This window comes from Conger conger, chromosome 19, assembly GCF_963514075.1.
Source record: "Conger conger chromosome 19, fConCon1.1, whole genome shotgun sequence".
Classification (NCBI taxonomy): Eukaryota; Metazoa; Chordata; class Actinopteri; order Anguilliformes; family Congridae; genus Conger; species Conger conger.
The window spans coordinates 8,605,484-8,625,905 of record NC_083778.1 but is presented as its reverse complement, the minus strand read 5'-3'; the positions used below and the strand labels follow the sequence as shown (position 1 = coordinate 8,625,905).

Genomic DNA, 20,422 nt, shown 5'->3' with positions numbered 1-20,422 from the left:
CCATGCAAGGCACCGACCAGCTCGTCAGGAGCATTTGGGGGTTAGGCGTCTTGCTCAGGGACACTTTGACACAGCCCAAGCAGGGGATCGAACCGGCAACCCTCCGACTGCTAGACGACTGCTCTTACCGCCTGAGCCAATGTCGGCCCTTAATAGAATGTGAAAACGTCCAATAATAAGGAACGCTGCCATGCAGAGGTTGTCACACCACTCCCTGATAAGTGAAACTGTCATTTGCATGGTTTTCTCTCCCCGGTTTATCCGCCAGGAGAAGGTGTGTCAATGGTATATGGCAGGCATTTGTGTAGCGCCTTTATCCAAAGCGCTGTACAATTGATGCTTCTCATTCACTCATTCACGCACACACTCACACACCGACGGCGATTGGCTGCCATGCAAGGCACCGACCAGCTCGTCAGGAGCATTTAGGGGTTAGGTGTCTTGCTCAGGGACACTTCGACACAGCCCGGGCGGGGAATCGAACCGACAACCCTCCGACTGCGAGACGACCGCTCTTACCGCCTGAGCCAATGTCGTCCCGTAATAGAATGTGAAAATAGAACGCTGCCTGAAGAGGTTGTCACACCGTTCCCTGATAAGTGAAACTGTCATTTGCATGGTTTTCTCTCCCCGGTTTATCCGCCAGGAGAAGGTGTGTGCGTCTGCACCGCCGTACAGACGAGACGGTATAGATGCAAAACATCTCGAACCGCGTCGCGGCGTCTGGAGCACAAAGCCCTCTGTGTGCGAGCCGATAACTCCGTCAAAGAGGACTTTCAGCCGGGGGCCGGATCGAGAGCCGCTCTCAGGTCTGTATTCCAGCCCGCGCAACCGGAGCGATCGCGGATCCCATTTGCATTCGGATCCGACGGTTAATATGCAAAATCCCTTCGGGGTTTGAGAAGCGCGATCGCGACCGTTTACCGGCCCCGCTGCAGGCCGAGGCGGGGCGCTTTTTTGCGTGACCTGCGAGGTCGACGCCTCTCTCGCGGGACCGTCGGCCGCGAACACACGTCCGGCGGGGGACAATGGCGGCCTTTGTCGTCGGGGGGCTTCTCCTCGTTACCCACAATTCCCGTGAATGTCACGGGTGTCCGAGGGCTCTCGTAGACGGGGAACGGGCGACAATGCTCCGTCTGTTTATTCTCAATCCGCTACACCCCGACGGCCGCTTTGCATCGACAAAAAAAATAAAAAAAAGCCCCGATTTTTTTAAAATCCGGTTTGTTCAACGCATGGCTCTGGCGTGTAGAGATGGGCTTTTTACTGTGAATTTTCACACGCGCCTGTCTGGAGGAAAGCGGTGATCGTCTGCCAGCGGAACGGTGACATTTTGCGACTCGCACTACCTGCGTGGAGTGGGGACTGCGTTAATGGCTCCGCCACCGGTCTACGGGTTTTTTGACAGCGTGGAGCGTTCTGTAGGTGGGAGCCGGTTATTTCAAGCGGTTTGAACTGCGGGCGGTTTCCATGGTTTCTCGCACCGAGTGGAGGCCGATCTCCTAGAGGGAGGGAGAGAGAGACGGAGAGAGAGAGAGAGGGAGTGCGTTTCAACAGAGCGTGGGTAGCCAGGGACACCACAGACGCACTCTGGAGTGTGTTCACCGGCGTTTTTATTTCACAGCTAAAATCCTCTGTTGGAACGATCCGGAGATTAACGTCTTGACATTTTGGTGGTTCACGTCACGCCGACCGGCTCCCGATTGCAGCCCAGATTTACTGGACACAAGCTGCCAAAATTTGAATTGCTCAGACTTTTTCAGCTGCGCCCGTTTTGGGAGGCCCGCGTGGGCGTCTGGCCTCCGCTCTACGTCCTCCGGGGTACGGTGATCATCCTCCATCGGTCGACCATTTCACACACGACCGTCTGAAGGACCGCTCTCTCTCTGAAGGTAGGTAAGCTTTGTGTTTTCTGAAAAGGATTATTTCCTATAAAGAACATATTCGTGTGAAGGCTATCTAGATGGAAATGACCGTTTCATGTGAAACAGAGGCATGTAAATGACTAGCTGTGAAGGCCGGCTTCATGTAAATGACTGCTGTCCTGTGCCAGACAGCTACCTGTAAATGCCTGCTTCCAGTTCAGTGTTAGGGTTAGGTTGAGGTACAAAGTTCATGGACAGGAAATTGCCCCTTTGGGTGAAGTTGACCCTCTTGCTACAACGGTGGAAGAGAACGTAAAGTATTGTACTTTACGGAGGAAGGAGTCTTTGACGTCGTTAACGACCTGTTCCCAAAAAAAGCACAAAGTACCCCATAATTACCCCCCCGGCCTGCCCGTCTCGTGTGGGTTTCCCGTGTGCGCTGATGACTGCACGCTGTTGCCGGGCGAATGGGCAATTTGGGGTTGTCGCTGGGTAGTGTTGCCTACGTATTTTTCTTCTGGTGTTGGGTAATATTTTCCCATTCAGGTGCTTCGATAATGATCTGACTCAGAGACTTGCATACATACAGGTTTAGGCATCGAGCGCGGCTTGGGCTAGTAAGCCCACCATAAAATGCTCAGTATTACTTGAGCCAAGATGAAGTACTAACGGTCGTGGTTTCTTCCTGTCGTGGGAGAATATGCCTGTGCTTCGGTCGCGAGTCCTCTCTGAGCAGGTGCGAGGTGAAGCTCTGAACGTGAGCTAGTTTTCAGAACTGGAACCGAGACCTTAGATCAGGGCCGCACAGCGAGGGCCGATCCGCTTCAGGACTTTGTGCCAACTTCTGCTCTTAATGATTTAATTAGCTCAATAATATTACATTACAGTACATGATTGGCATTTGGCAGATGCTCTTATCCAGAGTGATGTACAGTTGATTAGACTAAGCAGGAGACAATCCTCCCCTGGAGCAATGCAGGGTTAAGGGCCTTGCTCAGGGGCCCAACGGCTGTGCGGGACTTATTGTGGCTACACCGGGATTAGAACCACCGACCTTGCCTGTCCCAGTCATTTACCTTAGCCACAACACTATAGGCCGCCCTGTGCCCTGTGCCCTGACCAATATCTTGATCAGACATTCATATATGCACCATCTACAGCTGCAGACTGCTAGTGTATCCTAAAGATTGTACTGTGCTCAGGTACAGAATAGAACCAACATCATTTCTTGAGCTGTCAAAATTAAATGAAGTTATCTGGTTGGAACAAAAACCAGCTTGCAGACCAGCCCTCCAGGACCGGAGCTGTGCGCCCCTGGCTTAGATTGAACGTATCCCTCTCTAAACCGCTCCTCGCTGTCATTAAAAGGGGCGGGGCTTGTGGCTCTCACTCCCATCATCGATGAACAGAGATTTTATTGGCCCTTATTCCCGTCTGTAATGTTGAAGTGTTCGGCAATCATACGGTTTATGTGTGGGTTTTTCTGGCAGTGGTGATACCTTAGAGGCGCTGGTGTAAGAACCCCCCAAATACACCAAAAAGCGGAAGTATTTGGGAGGTGCGTTTCGCGTTTAGTCTGACCAATGCTACTGGAACAGGGTTCATTTAATGTTGTTCTCGTTTATCTGACTCCAAAAGAGAATTTAACTGCTCCTCTGTTCTAACAAGTCAGCAAAAGGAACTGCAAATGTCCGCCAATAGTGTGGCTCTATACGATTGCTATCTAACTGTGTAGACACGTATGTGCCTGTGGCCTGTATAGCCTACAATGATACACTTATGTATCTTGTGACGGCACTGGTGTATAGGCGAGTGACTATGGGGTGCAGCTATCCAAGGTTGTCTTTGTCTGTTTGGACTCTAAACTGCTAAGTGTGCAGTCAAGAGGATGCAGGTTCAAATTAATACAATTTATTCAACAATGGGCATTACAGAAATAGAACTACAATGTGTTACCATTCATATTACACCCTGTAATTCTTGTAACAACATTGGCCCTGCTGATGTTATCTCTTTATGTCTAACAAACCTGGTTAACATTTGTTGCACAGCTGGATGCTGACTCACAGGTAACTTGCATTACCTGTGGTTTATTTGTAAATGGTGTTTCAAGATCTTCATTCAGCAACCAGTGTACTACACCATGAATGCCACCAAACTATTTCCCACAATATTAGCGATCTAAAGATACCAAACACTATGTTGGGAAAACCCATGGTCTATACAGTACTGTTTCAACTCCACAGTTCTAGGGGCATTCCACTAGAGGTGGCAGAATGATGGGAGCAATAGTCCCGTATTGACGAGCACTATCTTTTCATCAAGCCTCGCTGCCCCCGTGTCAACGTGGTCAACACGGTTTTCTTTTTGGGTCTGCAGAGAGGCACACTCGTATAAAATGCCCTCCACTGGCTCTCTCCCTGCATCGCGCTCAGAGTAAAGGAGGATAAGCAAAGCAGGGCACGTGACAGGCTGGCCAGGTTAGCAGCAGCATTTGCCTACAGATTACATTCACACCAGTGCGAGCTTGTTATTCATCAGGCACAGTGGGTGATGTTTCTCTCCAGCGTTATATCTGTATAGAGCTAGCACCGTATTCTGAGTGATATTTCTCTCGAGCGTTATATCTGTGTATAGCTAAAACTATATTCCGAGTGTTATTTCTCTAGAGCATTATATCTGTATAGAGCTAGCACTATATTCTGAGTGATATTTCTTGAGTGTTTTATCTGTATGGAGTGATATTTCTCTCGAGTGGTAGTATTTTTAATGATATTTCTCCAGCATTATCCGTATAGTGCTAGCACTGTATTGTGAGTCATATTTCTTGAGTGTTATAATCTGTAGAACTAGCACTGTATTCTGAGTCATATTTCTCTATAGATTTCTAGATCTCTGTAATGGTGGTAGAGTGGTCAAAACAGTTCTAGCTCTGTAATGCGAGGACCGAGTTCTATTTCTCTTTAGAGTTGTAGATTTATAATATGTTGGTAGAGTGATATTTCTTGATATAATTTTAGCTCTGTAATGGAATAGGGTGAGTGGTATCTCTATGGAGTTGTGGTACTAATGCTTGTACAGAGAGTGATATATCTCTATAATTATAGATGTACAGTATAATATGGTGATAGACTGAGTGGTATTGCTCTATGGAGTTACAGATCTATAATATGCCGGTCGAGAGTGATGTGTCTCTATAGTTAGAGATCTACAGTATAATATGGTGGTAGAGAGTGATGTCTCAATAGCAGTTTTTGCACTGTAACGGTGGTGGAGTGAGTGGTATTTATAGAGTTAAAGCTCTTATGGTCGTAGTGATTGTGATGTTTCTCTGGCCACGTCCTGTGCGCTTTCCTATTGTGCTGGCTTTTAGGAGCTATGAGATTTATAACTGTGTGTGGATGTGCCCGTGTGTGTTCCAGATCTAGGATCGGCTGTCAGAGGAACAAAGAGGAGGCGTCGCCGAAACGCAGAGGATGAGTGACATGGAGACTGAGGAGGCAGTTGCCGTGGCGACCGAGAACAACAGGTCAGCACCCGCCTCGGAACACGGCTTAGGGTTGCCAGAGTGGGCTGTAAATCCCCCAAATGTACGGCTGTCATTCACCTTAATTTTTACAAGCGCAGACTGAAGACCCATCTCTTCAGGCAACACCTTTCCCTCCCCAACTCACAATCACCGTGATTAGCCTTAGACCGTAATGGCACTTATGTATAGATATCGTTACTTGCACAGGTATTGTTGTTTTTATTGGCTGTTGTATTGTATTCTAGCTGCCAACTGTGGTATGCTAGTTTGAAAGTTGATTGTACTCTTCAAGGGTTCTGAATTTCTGTATGTTTACACTAGGACTCGGAACTGTACTGTCCTCTCAGGTCCACTTTTGCACTTGTTCTTGTGTTTGAATTGCACTTTGTTGTACGTCGCTCTGGATAAGAGCGTCTGCTAAATGCCACGTAATGTAATGTACAAAGGTTCTCAGCGGTTGGTGGAGCTCCCTCCCTGTTTTCTGTGACATCATTAAGGCCATGTCACTCTGGACAGAGAAAATGATGTCACATCGTTACTGGAATGTTTTGAGTGTTATAACAGTGGCACTAGGTGGTAGCAATATTGTGAGAATGTAATGCGTTCGCTGGGAACTACCCTTATGTAAAATGTTTGTAAAAATCATCTATGTTGACGAGTACGTTTCACAAAACATAAAAACATTCATATCTATATGATTCTAGCGATTCTAGTGTATGTAGTGACATGTTAGACATACAGTACCTCTTACCTCAATAAAATTGTAAAGTTCCTTATATGTTAAAACACTACTGAATGAATGTAAGATTTATATATGTATTCTATCACGCATGCATTTTGTATGTTTTTGTCTACTCTATATGGGTTTCTTGTATGTTTTACACTTGGAATTTAGCCACTAGGCTACAGGCACCTTAGCCACTGGGCTATAGGCACCTTAGCCACTAGGTCACAGGCACCTTAGCCACTAGGCTACAGGCACCTTAGCCACTGGGCTATCGGCACCTTAGCCACTAGGCTATAGGCACCTTAACAACTAGGCTATAGGCACCTTAGCCACTAGGCTATAGGCACCTTAGCCACTAGGCTATAGGCACCTTAGCCACTAGGCTATAGGCACCTTAGCCACTAGGCAAAAGACACCTTAGCCACTAGGCAAAAGACACCTTAGCCTCTAGGCTATAGGCACCTTAGCCACTAGGCTATAGGCACCTTAGCCACTCTGCTATAGGCACCTTGGCCACTCTGCTATAGGCACCTTAGCCACTAGGCTATAGGCACCTTAGCCACTAGGCTATAGGCACCTTAACAACTAGGCTATAGGCACCTTAGCCACTAGGCTATAGGCACCTTAGCCACTAGGCTATAGGCACCTTAGCCACTAGGCTATAGGCACCTTAGCCACTAGGCAAAAGACACCTTAGCCACTAGGCAAAAGACACCTTAGCCTCTAGGCTATAGGCACCTTAGCCACTAGGCTATAGGCACCTTAGCCACTAGGCTATAGGCACCTTAGCCACTAGGCTATAGGCACCTTAGCCTCTAGGCTACAGGCACTTTAGCCACTAGGCTATAGACACCTTAGCCACTAGGCTATAGGCACCTTAGCCACTAGGCTATAGACACCTTAGCCACTAGGCTATAGGCACCTTAGCCACTGGGCTATAGGCACCTTAGCCACTAGGTCACAGGCACCTCAGCCACTAGGCTACAGGCACCTTAGCCACTGGGCTATAGGCACCTTAGCCACTAGGTCACAGGCACCTTAGCCACTCTGCTATAGGCACCTTGGCCACTCTGCTATAGGCACCTTAGCCACTAGGCTATAGGCACCTTAGCCACTAGGCTATAGGCACCTTAGCCACTAGGCTATAGGCACCTTAACAACTAGGCTATAGGCACCTTAGCCACTAGGCTATAGGCACCTTAGCCACTAGGCTATAGGCACCTTAGCCACTAGGCTATAGGCACCTTAGCCACTAGGCAAAAGACACCTTAGCCACTAGGCAAAAGACACCTTAGCCTCTAGGCTATAGGCACCTTAGCCACTGGGCTATAGACACCTTAGCCACTAGGCTATAGGCACCTTAGCCACTAGGCTATAGACACCTTAGCCACTAGGCTACAGACACCTTAGCCACTAGGCTACAGACACCTTAGCCACTAGGCTACAGGCACCTTAGCCACTAGGCTACAGGCACCTTAGCCACTAGGCTACAGGCACCTTAGCCACTAGGCTACAGGCACCTTAGCCACTAGGCTACAGGCACCTTAGCCACTAGGCTACAGGCACCTTAGCCACTAGGCTATAGGCACCTTAGCCATGAGGCTACAGGCACCTTAGCCATGAGGCTACAGGCACCTTAGCCATGAGGCTACAGGCACCTTAGCCATGAGGCTACAGGCACTTTAGCCACTTGGCTATATGCACCGTAGCCACGAGGCATGTCTTTGAGTATGGGATTGGAGCACATTGAGTGAACCCACTCTCACGCTAACTCTGGTTCATGCTGCCGTCCAGCAGCATGGCAGGGACGGACAGGAGCTCCTCCCTGCCCTCGGCCCCCGGTGAGGAGAGTCTGCAGGAGGAGCCAGGCTCCGGGGCCCCCAGGGGCCAGCAGGAGGTGCCGGAGGGCCGGGGAGGAGGAAACCCAGAGCTGGAGGAGGAGCTCGATGACCCCGCCCCCCTGGAGGAGCAGGTGGAGGACGAGGAAGAGGAGGTGTCTTCAGAGGAGGAGGAGGAGGAAGAGGTCTGTGCATGTCACCATACTCTTCACACACTAAAGCGATAGTGGATAGTGCTCTTGTTTGATTTGTGAAGGAACCATTTCAAACGAAAGCTGCTTCTTATGAAGGAGAACACGGATCCCATTTGATTCAGTCAGTTATGTATTCTCTTAAATTATGTATGTAATTATTTTTTGGATCCAGGCGAGAGAGGCCAATAAGGAGAATGTAACGACTCCCCAACCGAAAGAACACAGCGGAGGTTTCCATGACAACACGGCTGGCAACCACAGGAACGCGGAGAGGTAGGGGTCCTGGAGGCTTGGCTGGCCAGCGCAGCTCCCGATTACAGACACAGAAGCCGGCTGCATTTCTCACCTTGAACTCGTAGCTGAAATGACGCAGCAGAGGCATTAATATACTTTAACACACTCAGTCCAGTGTCTGACAGTGATTTCTAACCCTTTTGAAGAGCAGGTTTTTGGAATGCTTTAAGCTAATTCCAAGATGGCGTTCTAGAACTCCATTGCCAGTCGTGATTGTTACATCACCATTAGAATGTTCATTAGAACATTAGAATGTTCATTGAACATTAGAACGTTCATGAGAACATTCTCATCACACAGCATGGTGACTGTATCCTACTGCTACCCAAGGCTAACTCTGTTTCCTGCTGAGATTCTGCTACCAGTTATTGGTTCTGGTCATGTGTGTGAGTGCCAAAGGAAAGCGTCGCAGTACCTGTGCAGTACTTTAAATTCAAACAGGTATTTGAGACAAGCACTTTCAGACTGTAATATTGTGTCTGTGTGCCTGTGTGTTTGTGTGTGTGTGTGTGTGTGGGGTGTGTGTGTGGGGGGGGTGTGTGTGTGTGTGTCTCAGCAGTGGGAACGCACGCTCTCCGGAGGCAGAGGAAGCGGGCGGGGCCTCCCGGCAGGAGGACAGGGAGGCGCAGGACAGGAGGGAGAAGCGGCGGGAGGCCGAGGAGGAGCTGCAGGACCTGAAGAAGAGGAGGGAGGAGAGGAGGAAGGTGCAGGAGGAGGCGGAGAAACAGAGGAAATGGGAAATGGAGGAGAAGAAAGCCAGGGAGGAGGTGAGTGTGAGGCAGCGTGCCGTTTGGCCGGATTCAATCAAAATCCATCCTTAACTTATATTTGCTTTTCCCGTCACAAACGCAGTTTTGAGAGTTCAGCCATAAGCAGAATGAATTTCACAAAATGTTTTGGGGGAAAAAGCTTCATTTTTCTGTGATATACAATCAAAGTTATGGTCAAAATTTAGATTGAATCCAAACCAAAGTGGGGAAATATAATCAAAAACCAAACGTTGCTATTGAATGTGTATTTGAGTCAGAATCAAAGTCATAGACGGACATGCGATCGAATCCCGTCCACAAGAGTGCAATATAAAGAGCCTCAGCCTCCCGCGTTCCGGGACTGCTGATTGGCTGAGAGCGGCCGGGGCGGAGCCTTGTGAGACCTGTGCGTCTCCCGCAGGAGGAGAAGAGGAGGATGAAGGAGGGGATCGACAGGAGGAGGGCGGAGGCCGCGGAGAAGAGGCAGAAGATGGAGGGGGAAGCAGGGAAGCGATTCACCTGCGTCACTCCGAGGGGGTCGGCCCTGAAGGTCTGTCCCTGGACTGCCGCCCTGAGTAAAACCGGGAACAGCTCTTTTTACTTCAGTCCGTGCTCCGGTTTTATTAAGCCTTTCCGGGTTTTACGTACCTAACACTACCTCTAATTGGATTAGATGGGGTACAATTGGCTACCAAATTGGGAGAAAAAAGGAAGCTTGAAAAATCAGAAATAAATTTATAGAAAAAACCAGCAGACACTGCAGCCCTCCAGGACTGGAGTTTGACACGAGGTCTGCCAGACAATGGAATTTTTTTATGAAACAATAATAACTTTGTGTGTTTGCACATCCATTGATCCACTCTGGCAGTGTTGCATGCGTACACTTCCAACAATAAAATAGGACACTGTCTCTCATTAAATGATAATGGCAATGACATGCATGGAATCACTCATTTGTCATTGCCAACACATTAGATAAAGGCACAGTTTTTTAGTGCATGCCTGAAGCTAGCGAAAAGAAAATGTGAAATCTTCATCAATTCCAGTTGCTAACATTTCGGTTCGCCTGCTGCCATCCTCAGAGTACAGTATGTGGCGTTTCCTCGGAGGCTAGTTTACAGGGCGCGTTATTGCAGTTGGGCAAACAGAATTAGTCGTGCTCAAGTACGGTAATTTGGAATGTGCTAGAAACTGAGATGGATTTCCTGGAAGGAGTGTTTGAGGAACTCCCACACACAACAGCAGAGGAGCGACAGTCTCCGGTCTTTAATCACAACTGCTATCCTGCAATTCTCACACACACAACAGCAGAGGAGCGAATCTCTGGTGTTTTATCACGACCGCCATCAATTGGATGAAAACATTTAGTTGGGTCGGATTTCGCAGAGACTGAGAAAAGTGTGAATGTGTAAACCTACTCTCAAACCATAAACAAGTTAGACCGTGTGTGTATATGTGTGTGTGTGTGATTGAGGGGATTGTCCATCTTCACGGTGTAATTTTCCGCCCTGTATTTTCAGATTGGGGACAGGGCAGAGTTCTTGAACAAGTCTGCCCAGAAAAGGTGAAGTATTCAAGCCTTTCTTTTGTCTGTTCTTTCAATCTCCAAATGCTGCCCAGTAAGTAGCTGCTGGTGTGAAAAGCTATTAAAGGCCAAAAACCTATGCTTTGGGTCTACAAAGTAACCTTCGCCATGAAAAATAATCAGCTCACAGTTTGTCTAACTGCCATTTTGTGTAAATACTGGGACCACGGATATTATTAGATTAACCAGGTGGTTGATATGGTCATTCTCTGCGTTGAAAGTCTTCCCTCCATTGACGCCGGAACATTCTGCGTTCACGCATTTTCTGAAAATGGGTACAATTCCGTTTCAGTGGACATTTGGAAGCACCGGAAAGTTCTGCTACCAGCCTCTTGTCACGGAGACAGGAGGTTTGGAGTCTACCATCCGATCAAGTTTTTTCAGAATATGTGCTGGTGCTTGCTTACGTTCTTAGTGGTTGGAGTCTGTAAGTGATACCATTACTCTGTCAGGGGATTGTGTAAAATCGCCCTCTGCTCTGTAAAATTAATCAGGCATTATTACATAATTACAGCAGTACAGTGAAGATGGGGCACACGCCAATCATCTCCAAGATCGACGACAGACTTGAGCAGTACACCACTGCCCTGCAGGTAAGGCCCCCCGGCCAGGAAGTACAGATACCATAGAGTTCCATCTCTTTTAATCTGAACGCACCATAGAGTTACAAAGTTACAAACCCACCACCCCCTCTTTCTATAACTTTTGCCCATAAAGACCTCACTGTCAAATTTTAGTAGGCAAAGTAGGCATTTGCAGCTTTTTTTTTTTTTTTTTTTTTCAATTAAAATTTTATTTTCAACTTGGTCTCAGCCTATGTTACCTGCATTACTGTGTTATTCTATATTTGGGCTCTTGTGTGCTGGTTTTCGGTCAGGGCTGTTGTGTACTGGTTTTGGTTTTGGGTAAGGGCTGTTGTGTACTGGTTTTGGGTAAGGGCTCTTGTGTACTGGTTTTGGGTAAGGGCTCTTGTGTACTGGTTTTGGGTAAGGGCTCTTGTGTGCTGGTTTTGGGTAAGGGCTCTTGTGTGCTGGTTTTGGGTAAGGGCTCTTGTGTGCTCAGTCCCAGAGGGATTCTCGGCCCCTGCGGCCCGCTCTGGACCTGCCCGTGGTGACGGAGGGGATCCGCAGCCTGAAGACGCGCTGGGAGGAGGGGGACACGTACGGCAGCGTCAACATCAACAAGGTGGGCTCCGACCGCTACCCCGCACACACTTCCTATGAGGCCTGTGGCTCTCAGCCCCGCCCACCTAGGGCTACTTCCTGTGAGGCCTGTAGCTCTCAGCCCCGCCTCCCTACAGGCACTTCCTGTGAGGTGTCGCCCCTAGCCCCGCCCACCTAGGGCTACTTCCTGTGAGGCGTGAATCGCCAAATCCCCCCTCCCTTCGGGAACTTCCTGTGAGGTGTCGCCCCCTAGCCCCGCCTCCTTACAGGCACTTCCTATGAGGTGTGTAGTCCCTAGCCCCGCCCCCTAACAGGTCGTTCCTATGAGGTGTGTAGTCCCTAGCCCCGCCCCCTAACAGGTCGTTCCTGTGAGGTGTGTAGTCCCTAGCCCCGCCCCTAACAGGTAGTTCCTATGAGGTGTGTAGTCCCTAGCCCCGCCCCCTAGGGGTACTTCCCCTGCTCACTGACCCCTCCGCTCCCCCCACCTGCAGGAATCGGCCCAGGTGAATATCGGCGTGGCGGGGCTCATCAGCGACTGGCTCAGCAAGACCCCTGAGGGCCCCAAGTCCCCCGGAGTGGCCCCTGCTGTGAGTCCCGCCCCCGTCCGCTCAAACCGCCACGGTCTCCAGTGTGAAAACCAAGGAGAAAAAGAGCAGCACACACACACCATGTGCATGAAGCTGGATCTTTTCACAGAGGAAAAACTCAACCAGGCGGACGTTTAGCAGTTGAAATTGTACTTCCCTCTCGGGTCTTTCAGCCACTTATCCCTGGTTATGGGTATGCACTTTGCGCTTTGTTGTATGTCGCTCTGGATAAGAGCATCTGCCAAATGCCATTAATGTAATGTAATGTTTCGGCGCAAGGCTTTCTTCAGTGTGCAATAAAAATAACAGAGGGAGGACCCGGCGAGGATGCATTTTTCTAGTATTGGCACGTGCCCATTATATTAATGCGGCGACATGGCTCAGGCAGTAAGAGCGGTCGTCTGGCGGTCGGAGGGTTGCCGGTTCGATCCCCCGCCCGGGCTGTGTCGAAGCGTCCCTGAGCAAGACACCTAACCCCCGAATGCTCCTGACGAGCTGGTCGGCGCCTCGCATGGCAGCCAATCGCCGTCAGTGTGTGAGTGTGTGTATGAATGGGTGAATGAGAAGCATCAATTGTAGAGCGCTTTAGATAAAGGCTCTATATAAATGCCAACCATTTACCATTGAAGGTACGCTCGAGGTACCGTGAGAAATCGGGCTCCAATGGCTGGGCCCTACAGCAGCTGACACGATTACATTTCCATTTCAAATTCGGTCCCTTTTCAGGTGTCATAAAATCTCCCGTTTCAGTCTGCTTCGCAACTGAAAGGTGCCTCCAGCAAGATGTGCTTATTTAAATCCCGACCTGATTGTTGCTTTCCGAGTCAAACTCCAGTCCTGGAGGGCCGCAGTGTCTGCTGGTGTTCGGGTTGTTCCCGGCACCTGTGGTTCATTTCACTTTTTAATTGGCTAAAGAATCCACACACCTTGTTCTCAAGCCCTTAATTGACAGCTGATTGAAAGGCAACCACAAAAACCCGCAGACACTGCGGCCCGCTGGGAATTCAGTTCGACACCCCTGCTGTAGATGGAGTACAAACCTCTTGACTCCACTAAGACAAAAAGACTTTGAATTTTTCAGACTTACCGTTTTCAGAATGTACCCAAATGACTGTTCAGTCGTGCCTTTCTGTGCTTTTATTAATTTAATTTGTAATTTCTCCCACGTCATTTCATCGTTTTATTTGTATCATATATATGTTAAAATTTTTTTAAAAAAAATGTATCGTCAGTGTGACACTGTTCTGTGTTCTGTGCTGTCATTGGCAGGACCTGAAACCTGGTGATGTCACAAACAAGCGCAGCCTATGGGAGAACAGGAGCTCCCCAGCGAACGTGAGTGTGTGCACATGGTGGGGGAGTGGGTCACATTTTACACATCATTAAAAAAAATAGGGCAGGGTCATAATCATGTTGAAGGAGGGAGGGCTCTCAGGAGAAACCAGCCAATCTGTCACCAGCAGCCGGGGGGGGGGGGGCGGAGCCTGTTCGGCAGCAGAGCGGTTGATTGGCTGATCTTTCAGGCTTTTGACGCGGTTGGGTGGCGTCCGCTCTCACGTGCGATTGGCAGGACGGTTAAACGGTCACGCTGCCAAATTGTTCGAATACAAATCGCCAAGACCGTGGCTAAATCATCCTGCAGGGGGGAGAGCGGGGGGTTTTCTCTAAGATTCCTCCTTGTGAATGTGGGGGGGGGGGGCCCGTGGTTATTAATGGTTATTAATGCCTGGCAGCTATTGAGCCCAGGTGGTTGCCAGGTTGATGTCGTTTTCACCTCTGCCATGTACCCACGCACGTGTCCAACATGCCATTCAAGCTGTAGATTCTCCAGTGACCTTCAGACCAGGAATGGAGCACTGCGATCCATCCATTCCTGCAGCGCTGCTATTATTATTATTATTCATAATATTATTATTATTATTATAGCTACATGTTCTGTGAAAACTTCTAAATTTGAAGCAGGCATATTTAAAGGCACTCTTCCGCTAACAGGCTAACGCGCTAGCACGCTCCTATCAAAATGCTCACAGCTCAGAGCGCTGGAGAGCTTTGACGTTGGAAATGTCACCTTCTGGGAGAATGAGTGGGCAGAAGCCATTTTGTAACTGCCTTCGCCTCTTCTTCCTCCACTGAGGTAAATCTCGGAGTTTCTGGCAACTTCTGCCAACTGGGTTAACCCTCGCCAGTTTGAAGAGAAGGTCACAGAGGGGGCTTGTGTTCCCCTGCGGTGGATCGGGAAGGTCTCTCTGTACGAAGGGGACGGTGGAGCCACATATTGACTTCCTTTTACCTCCGCACACGTGGCTCCACCCATTTCTCCACCCACAGCCCCGCCCCCTCCTTCCTCCCGGCCAGTGGGGACTCTCTTCACGTTCCCATGGGAACCGCCTGAGAGCACCACTCAGTTTTACATGTTCCAGTTCAAAGTTAATTTATCATTGTGAAAATTAGCTTATTGAAATTTTCACAAAATGGCAGCCGGGTTTCCGGTCTTTCCAGCTACCAGTTTTTTTTATGCGACTTTCCTTGGGTGTTTTCTATTACTTTAACAATTTACTTGTTTCAAAAAATAAAATAAGAGTCAGACTGCTTGGTCATGGCTCTTACGGGAAGGTCACCGGGCGACCGAACGGGAATGTTTGCACAGCGTTCCCCCCCGACGTTCTTCAAACGTTTGTCAGATAGGCGTGACGTTGGCTGCACTTCCTGAAATACCATTCGGGCACACACTTGATTTTGGAAACTTAACGGGTCAAACTGCACAGTGGACGCATTGTTACACTGGGATAGCGCTTGAGCATTTGTGAGCTGAGGTGTCACTGTAGCAGCGTAGCATATTAGCACTGAGAACGGTCTCTAACCTGCACGTGTTTCTGGTGTATAATGTCGAAAGCCTTGAGGCTGAAGGGGTTAGCTCCACTTGGGTTTAAAATGTAATTTTAGACAACACGCTGCTGTGACATGACACCTTAGCAATTTTCAAGGGTTACACTCCAAATTTTCCTTTAGCAGTAAATACTTCTGTGTGCCTACGTTAAAGGGAAACATGTTCGTCCATGCCGTCATGTGAACAATTATGAAATGATACCATTCTTGTAATGGAAAGCAATGGTTGGGTAAACTCCAACTCTTCAAATAGAACAGGGGTGCAAGGACCATTTCAGGATTTTGTGGAAAGTTCTGCTCTTAATTATTTAGTTAGCTCAATCACACTGTATCTTGGTCATGTGTATCAGTGCAGACTGCAGGAGTGTCCTAAAGATTTCAGTACAGGAGTGAACCAGTGTAATCTATAGAGCTGTCAGAAAAGTTAAAATGAAAGTAACTGGTTGGAACAGAAACCAGCATATACAGGACAGGACCGGACTCATGGGAGTGATTTGACGGACAGTCTCTCTCTCTCTCTCTCCCTCTCCCTCTCTCTCTCTCTCTCCTTCTTCAACCTTTGTTTGTGCAGACACCCCCCGGAGACGCCAGCAAGCCCGTCGCCAACGGTGAGGATGTCCGCCGCCAGACGGGGGGCGTGGCCTAGCGGGGGTCGGGGGGGGGGGGTGGGGGCTCAGGAGGAACGCAGAGATTTTAAAGGCCAAGGTTGAGGAGGAGCGGGCGGTGTGATTTATGCCGTCAGCCGTGCGTCCAGCCCCCTGTCCACCGTGGTGGAGGGGGGGGGGTGGGTGGTAATGCGGCACTCTATATTTACGCGGCCCCCACACCGCCGCGACCTTGAGCCACTCGGCTGGCCCGGGGGGGGGGGGCCCATCTCGCCCTCCCACCTGCATTCCGGGATTCCGGGCGCCCCCCCTCCCCCCCAACGCAGCTGTCCGATTGTCACATTACGGCTGGGCGGAGGGGGGGGATTAGCAGGACATTACGGCAGGAGTGGGGAATGCCGGGGGGGCTGAGACACAATGCTTCAACCCCCCCCCCCCCCCCCCCGTCTCCTCAGGGATGGACCTGAGTAGCCTGGCCCAGCACAGCTCAGACCAAGGCTAGGCACATAGCATTCTACTCCCACTACATCTCAATGACAATCAGCCTGAAATGTAGGGCGAGTAGTACAATTTTGAACACAGCCTAAACGTGATAACCACTGAGCTGAGATATAAAAGGGTCTTATAGACACCCCCGTAACCCCTCAGACACACTGTAACCCCTCAGACGCCCCTATGACCCCTCAGACACGCCCCTATGACCCCTCAGACACGCCCTATAACCCCTCAGACACACCTATAACCCCTGACACACCCCTGTAACCCCTCAGACACGCCCAGATAACCCGTCAGACACACCTATAACCCCTCAGACACGCTCCTATGACCCCTCAGACACGCCCCTGTAACCCCTCAGACACACCCAGATAACCCCTCAGACACGCCCAGATAACCCCTCAGACATGCCCCTGTAACTCCTCAGACATGCCCAGATAACCCCTCAGACACACCCCTATAACCCCTCAGACACGCCCCTGTAACCCCTCAGACACGCCCAGATAACCCCTCAGACACACCCCTATAACCCCTCAGACACGCCCCTGTAACCACTCAGACACGCCCCTATGACCCCTCAGACACGCCCTATTACCCCTCAGATACGCTCCTATGACCCCTCAGACACGCCCCTGTAACCCCTCAGATACGCCCCTATGACCCCTCAGACACGCCCTATAACCCCTCAGACACGCCCTATAACCCCTCAGACACACCCTATAACCCCTCAGACACGCCCTATAACCCCTCAGACACGCCCCTGTAACCCCTCAGACACGCCCCTATGACCCCTCAGACACGCCCCTATGACCCCTCAGACACGCCCTATTACCCCTCAGACACGCTCCTATGACCCCTCAGACACGCCCCTATGACCCCTCAGACACGCCCCTGTAACCCCTCAGACACGCCCTTATGACCCCTCAGACACGCCCTATAGCCCCAGACACGCTCCTATGACCCCCTCAGACACGCCCCTGTAACCCCTCAGACACGCCCCTGTAACCCCTCAGACACGCCCCTGTAACTCCTCAGACACGCCCAGATAACCCCTCAGACACGCCCAGATAACCCCTCAGACACGCTGTAACCCCTCAGACACGCTGTAACCCCTCAGACACGCTGTAACCCCTCAGACACGCTGTAACCCCTCAGACACACTGTAACCCCTCAGACACACTGTAACCTGGTCCCCAGCCAGTTGAATGCCTTAGACTGAAGGGCGAATGGCAGCCACTGATCAGCCAGACCTCAAGTTGCATACCGCTACTCTGTGAGGCAGCATCTGTGCATTCCACCACACACACACACACACACACACACACACACACACACACACACACTCACTCACGCACGCACGCACGCACGCTCATACACACACACGCTCATACACACACACACACACTCACGCACGCTCATACACACACACACTCATACACACACACACTCTCACACACACACACGCTCATACACACACTCACACACACGCGCTCATACACACACACACACACACTCACATGCACGCACGCTCATACACATACACGCACACACACACTCCCATGCACGCACGCTCACACACACACACACACACACACACACACTCAAATGCATGCACGCTCATACACACACACACACACATGTGCACGCACGCACGTTCATACACACACACGCACACACACACGCACGCTCATACACACACACACATTCGCATGCACACACACACACACACATGCACAGAAAATGCATGCACTTGCACACACACTCATGCAGAATGACTACATGCACAGAAGTATGTACACACAAACACACACACATGCACAGATGTACCCACACACACACAAACACACACACACGGAGCGGATGCTAAAGGTCGATTAGCAGCGCTTGTTTTCAGCTCGGGTTCACAGTGAAAGAATTTAACACCCAGCAGACTTTGAGAACACACAGAGTGAGAGGTCAGGGTGAACACCCCGTTTATTTTTTCCTGTCGCGCTCCTATTGTTTCGTGAATCCGCAATGTCATCTGGACCGAAGTGGGCTGAAGACATCTCTGTCCACAACCCCCCCCCACCCCGCAAACAGGGCTGAGGTCAAGTCCACTTCAATTCAGTCAAATTGAGACATTTGAGAACATTGGGAAATTTGGGAACAAATCATTTTCAAAAGTTTTTGAAAATGGCCACAATGTTCCAAGATGCTTTTTGTTGGTTTGTTTGTTTTTTTTCACTGATGGATTTATTTCATGAATTGTTTTAATATAAATGGACTTGGCCCCAGCCCTGTCCCTAAGATGCTAGCATACTTGAGCTTCCTCCAGTAAAAACGCTGTCAGATTCATAACGCTTTTGATGGTTAAATGATGTTCCAGGAAATTGCAATGGATGTTGGGGCGATTCATCGTAAGACTTGATTCGTTGTTCTGGCGTCTCTTTTCAGGAAAGACCCCGGTTTGACCGCTGCACATTCAGAATTCGGTTTCCAAGCGTGAACGATGGTTTTGCTGCTCAGGTCTGGGGTTGCTAAGCGGATCCACGACGTTGGCTTCGCTTCAGGGCACATCACCCAAACTGTTCCCCGACGCCGCAAAAGGAAGAATTTGTGGAAATGTATTTAAAAGTTACCCTCCCGGAATTCACGCGTTTCTTTACCCCGCCTGTAAGCACAACAACAACGGAAATACGAGCTGCGCGCTGTCATGGAAACGAGTGATGACCGTTCTACTTTCTCAGATATGAAACGGCCAGCCCTTGCAACCGTTAAATCTGCAGAGCAACTGTAATCCAGTGTAATACCCTGGCATTCTCTAAACATATGCGGCCATAATTATTTAAATAACTTGTTGAAATGATATTAACTGTGCCTGGAATAAATGAAACGGAACACATACCAGAGACAGTACAGGATCTCTCTTCTAAGCTCTTTGCACATACTACACAACACAGCTTGCGCAACACACTAAACATTCCCCAGTCTTGATGAATCTAAAAGCCTAACTAAACCGTTCCACATTTACATGTGCTTCAGGTGTGATGGGACCGTTTGAATTGTCGTTTATTCACATTCGTTTTATGAAGTCATGTATGTATTGTACAGGCATCAAGTTATGTGAGGTGCATTTCGGGCTGGTTATTGTTTCTGTGTTATTGGTACGCACACTGTCGCAGATGGCTTCATACAAGACCAATGCTACGTCAACGTTGTATCATTGATTCTGCAAGGTGAATAAATGTATACATGCCTACAATTTGGCTCATTGTCTTTTCTTCCTGTGCCTTTTAAAGTGTTTAGGATTTGCATCAGTTCCATGGGATTTGGTTCTTCTCAATAAATTGTAATTCAGCCAAATGCCAATTCTGCTAATGCTAATTCTACACATTTTTACATTTTCTGATGTGTGTAGCATTCTTGTCAGTATCACTGTTTGTGCCATTGCCTGCATTGTGACTAATTGGCCTGTTTCTGAGTTAGATGGTTTATTATTTTTAAATGGGACATTTTCCCATTTTTGGATACGGTGCATGTCATGCCACATGACATATCCATTCTCATAAATCTTTGGCATTCAGGCAAACCCCAAATCCCTCAAAATCTCAAAATCTCGTCCTGGATTCGGTATCTTCCAAAACAAGAAAAGGCTAAATCCAAAAACTCGGTTCTATTTTTAGATAACCACCACGACCAGCAGCTGGAGGGAGACGCACTGTAGACCTGAATGCGTATTCCAGTCTAACAATAGACAAAAAGCAGTTGTGCCCGCTGACCAATCGCAGCGGGGCGGGCGGGAGGGGGGGGGGGGGGGGTCACGTGAGCAGGAAGGGATGTATTATGTGAGTTTGGTGGAGGAGTGGGGCAAGTGTGAATTCTCCAGCTCAGAGCCACTGCCTCTCCCAGACGCTCTCAGGTAG

The 20,422-nt window shown here is 49.3% G+C and overlaps 1 protein-coding gene across 8 annotated transcripts in view; it reads left to right on the top strand.

Annotated features, from left to right (window-relative positions):
• The window catches only part of LOC133119046 (caldesmon, smooth muscle-like), a 68,309-nt gene extending 48,548 nt beyond the window's left edge, over positions 1-19,761 (top strand). For 3 of the 8 annotated variants that reach the window (XM_061229433.1, XM_061229432.1, XM_061229434.1), the window contains 12 exons: positions 5,288-5,394; positions 7,916-8,144; positions 8,326-8,426; positions 9,004-9,214; positions 9,618-9,746; positions 10,717-10,760; positions 11,296-11,374; positions 11,844-11,966; positions 12,436-12,531; positions 13,801-13,866; positions 15,989-16,025; positions 18,954-19,761. In XM_061229433.1, the coding sequence (XP_061085417.1) occupies positions 5,342-5,394; positions 7,916-8,144; positions 8,326-8,426; positions 9,004-9,214; positions 9,618-9,746; positions 10,717-10,760; positions 11,296-11,374; positions 11,844-11,966; positions 12,436-12,531; positions 13,801-13,866; positions 15,989-16,025; positions 18,954-18,970 (1,185 nt within the window). In that variant the 5' untranslated portion in view covers positions 5,288-5,341 and the 3' untranslated portion in view covers positions 18,971-19,761. Of the gene's footprint in view, positions 1-1,238; positions 1,893-5,287; positions 5,395-7,915; positions 8,145-8,325; positions 8,427-9,003; positions 9,215-9,617; positions 9,747-10,716; positions 10,761-11,295; positions 11,375-11,843; positions 11,967-12,435; positions 12,532-13,800; positions 13,867-15,988; positions 16,026-18,953 lie in introns of those variants that run through there. The other 5 variants (XM_061229438.1, XM_061229437.1, XM_061229435.1 and 2 more) reach the window with 5 other exon arrangements.
• The last annotated feature ends 661 nt before the right edge of the window (positions 19,762-20,422 follow it).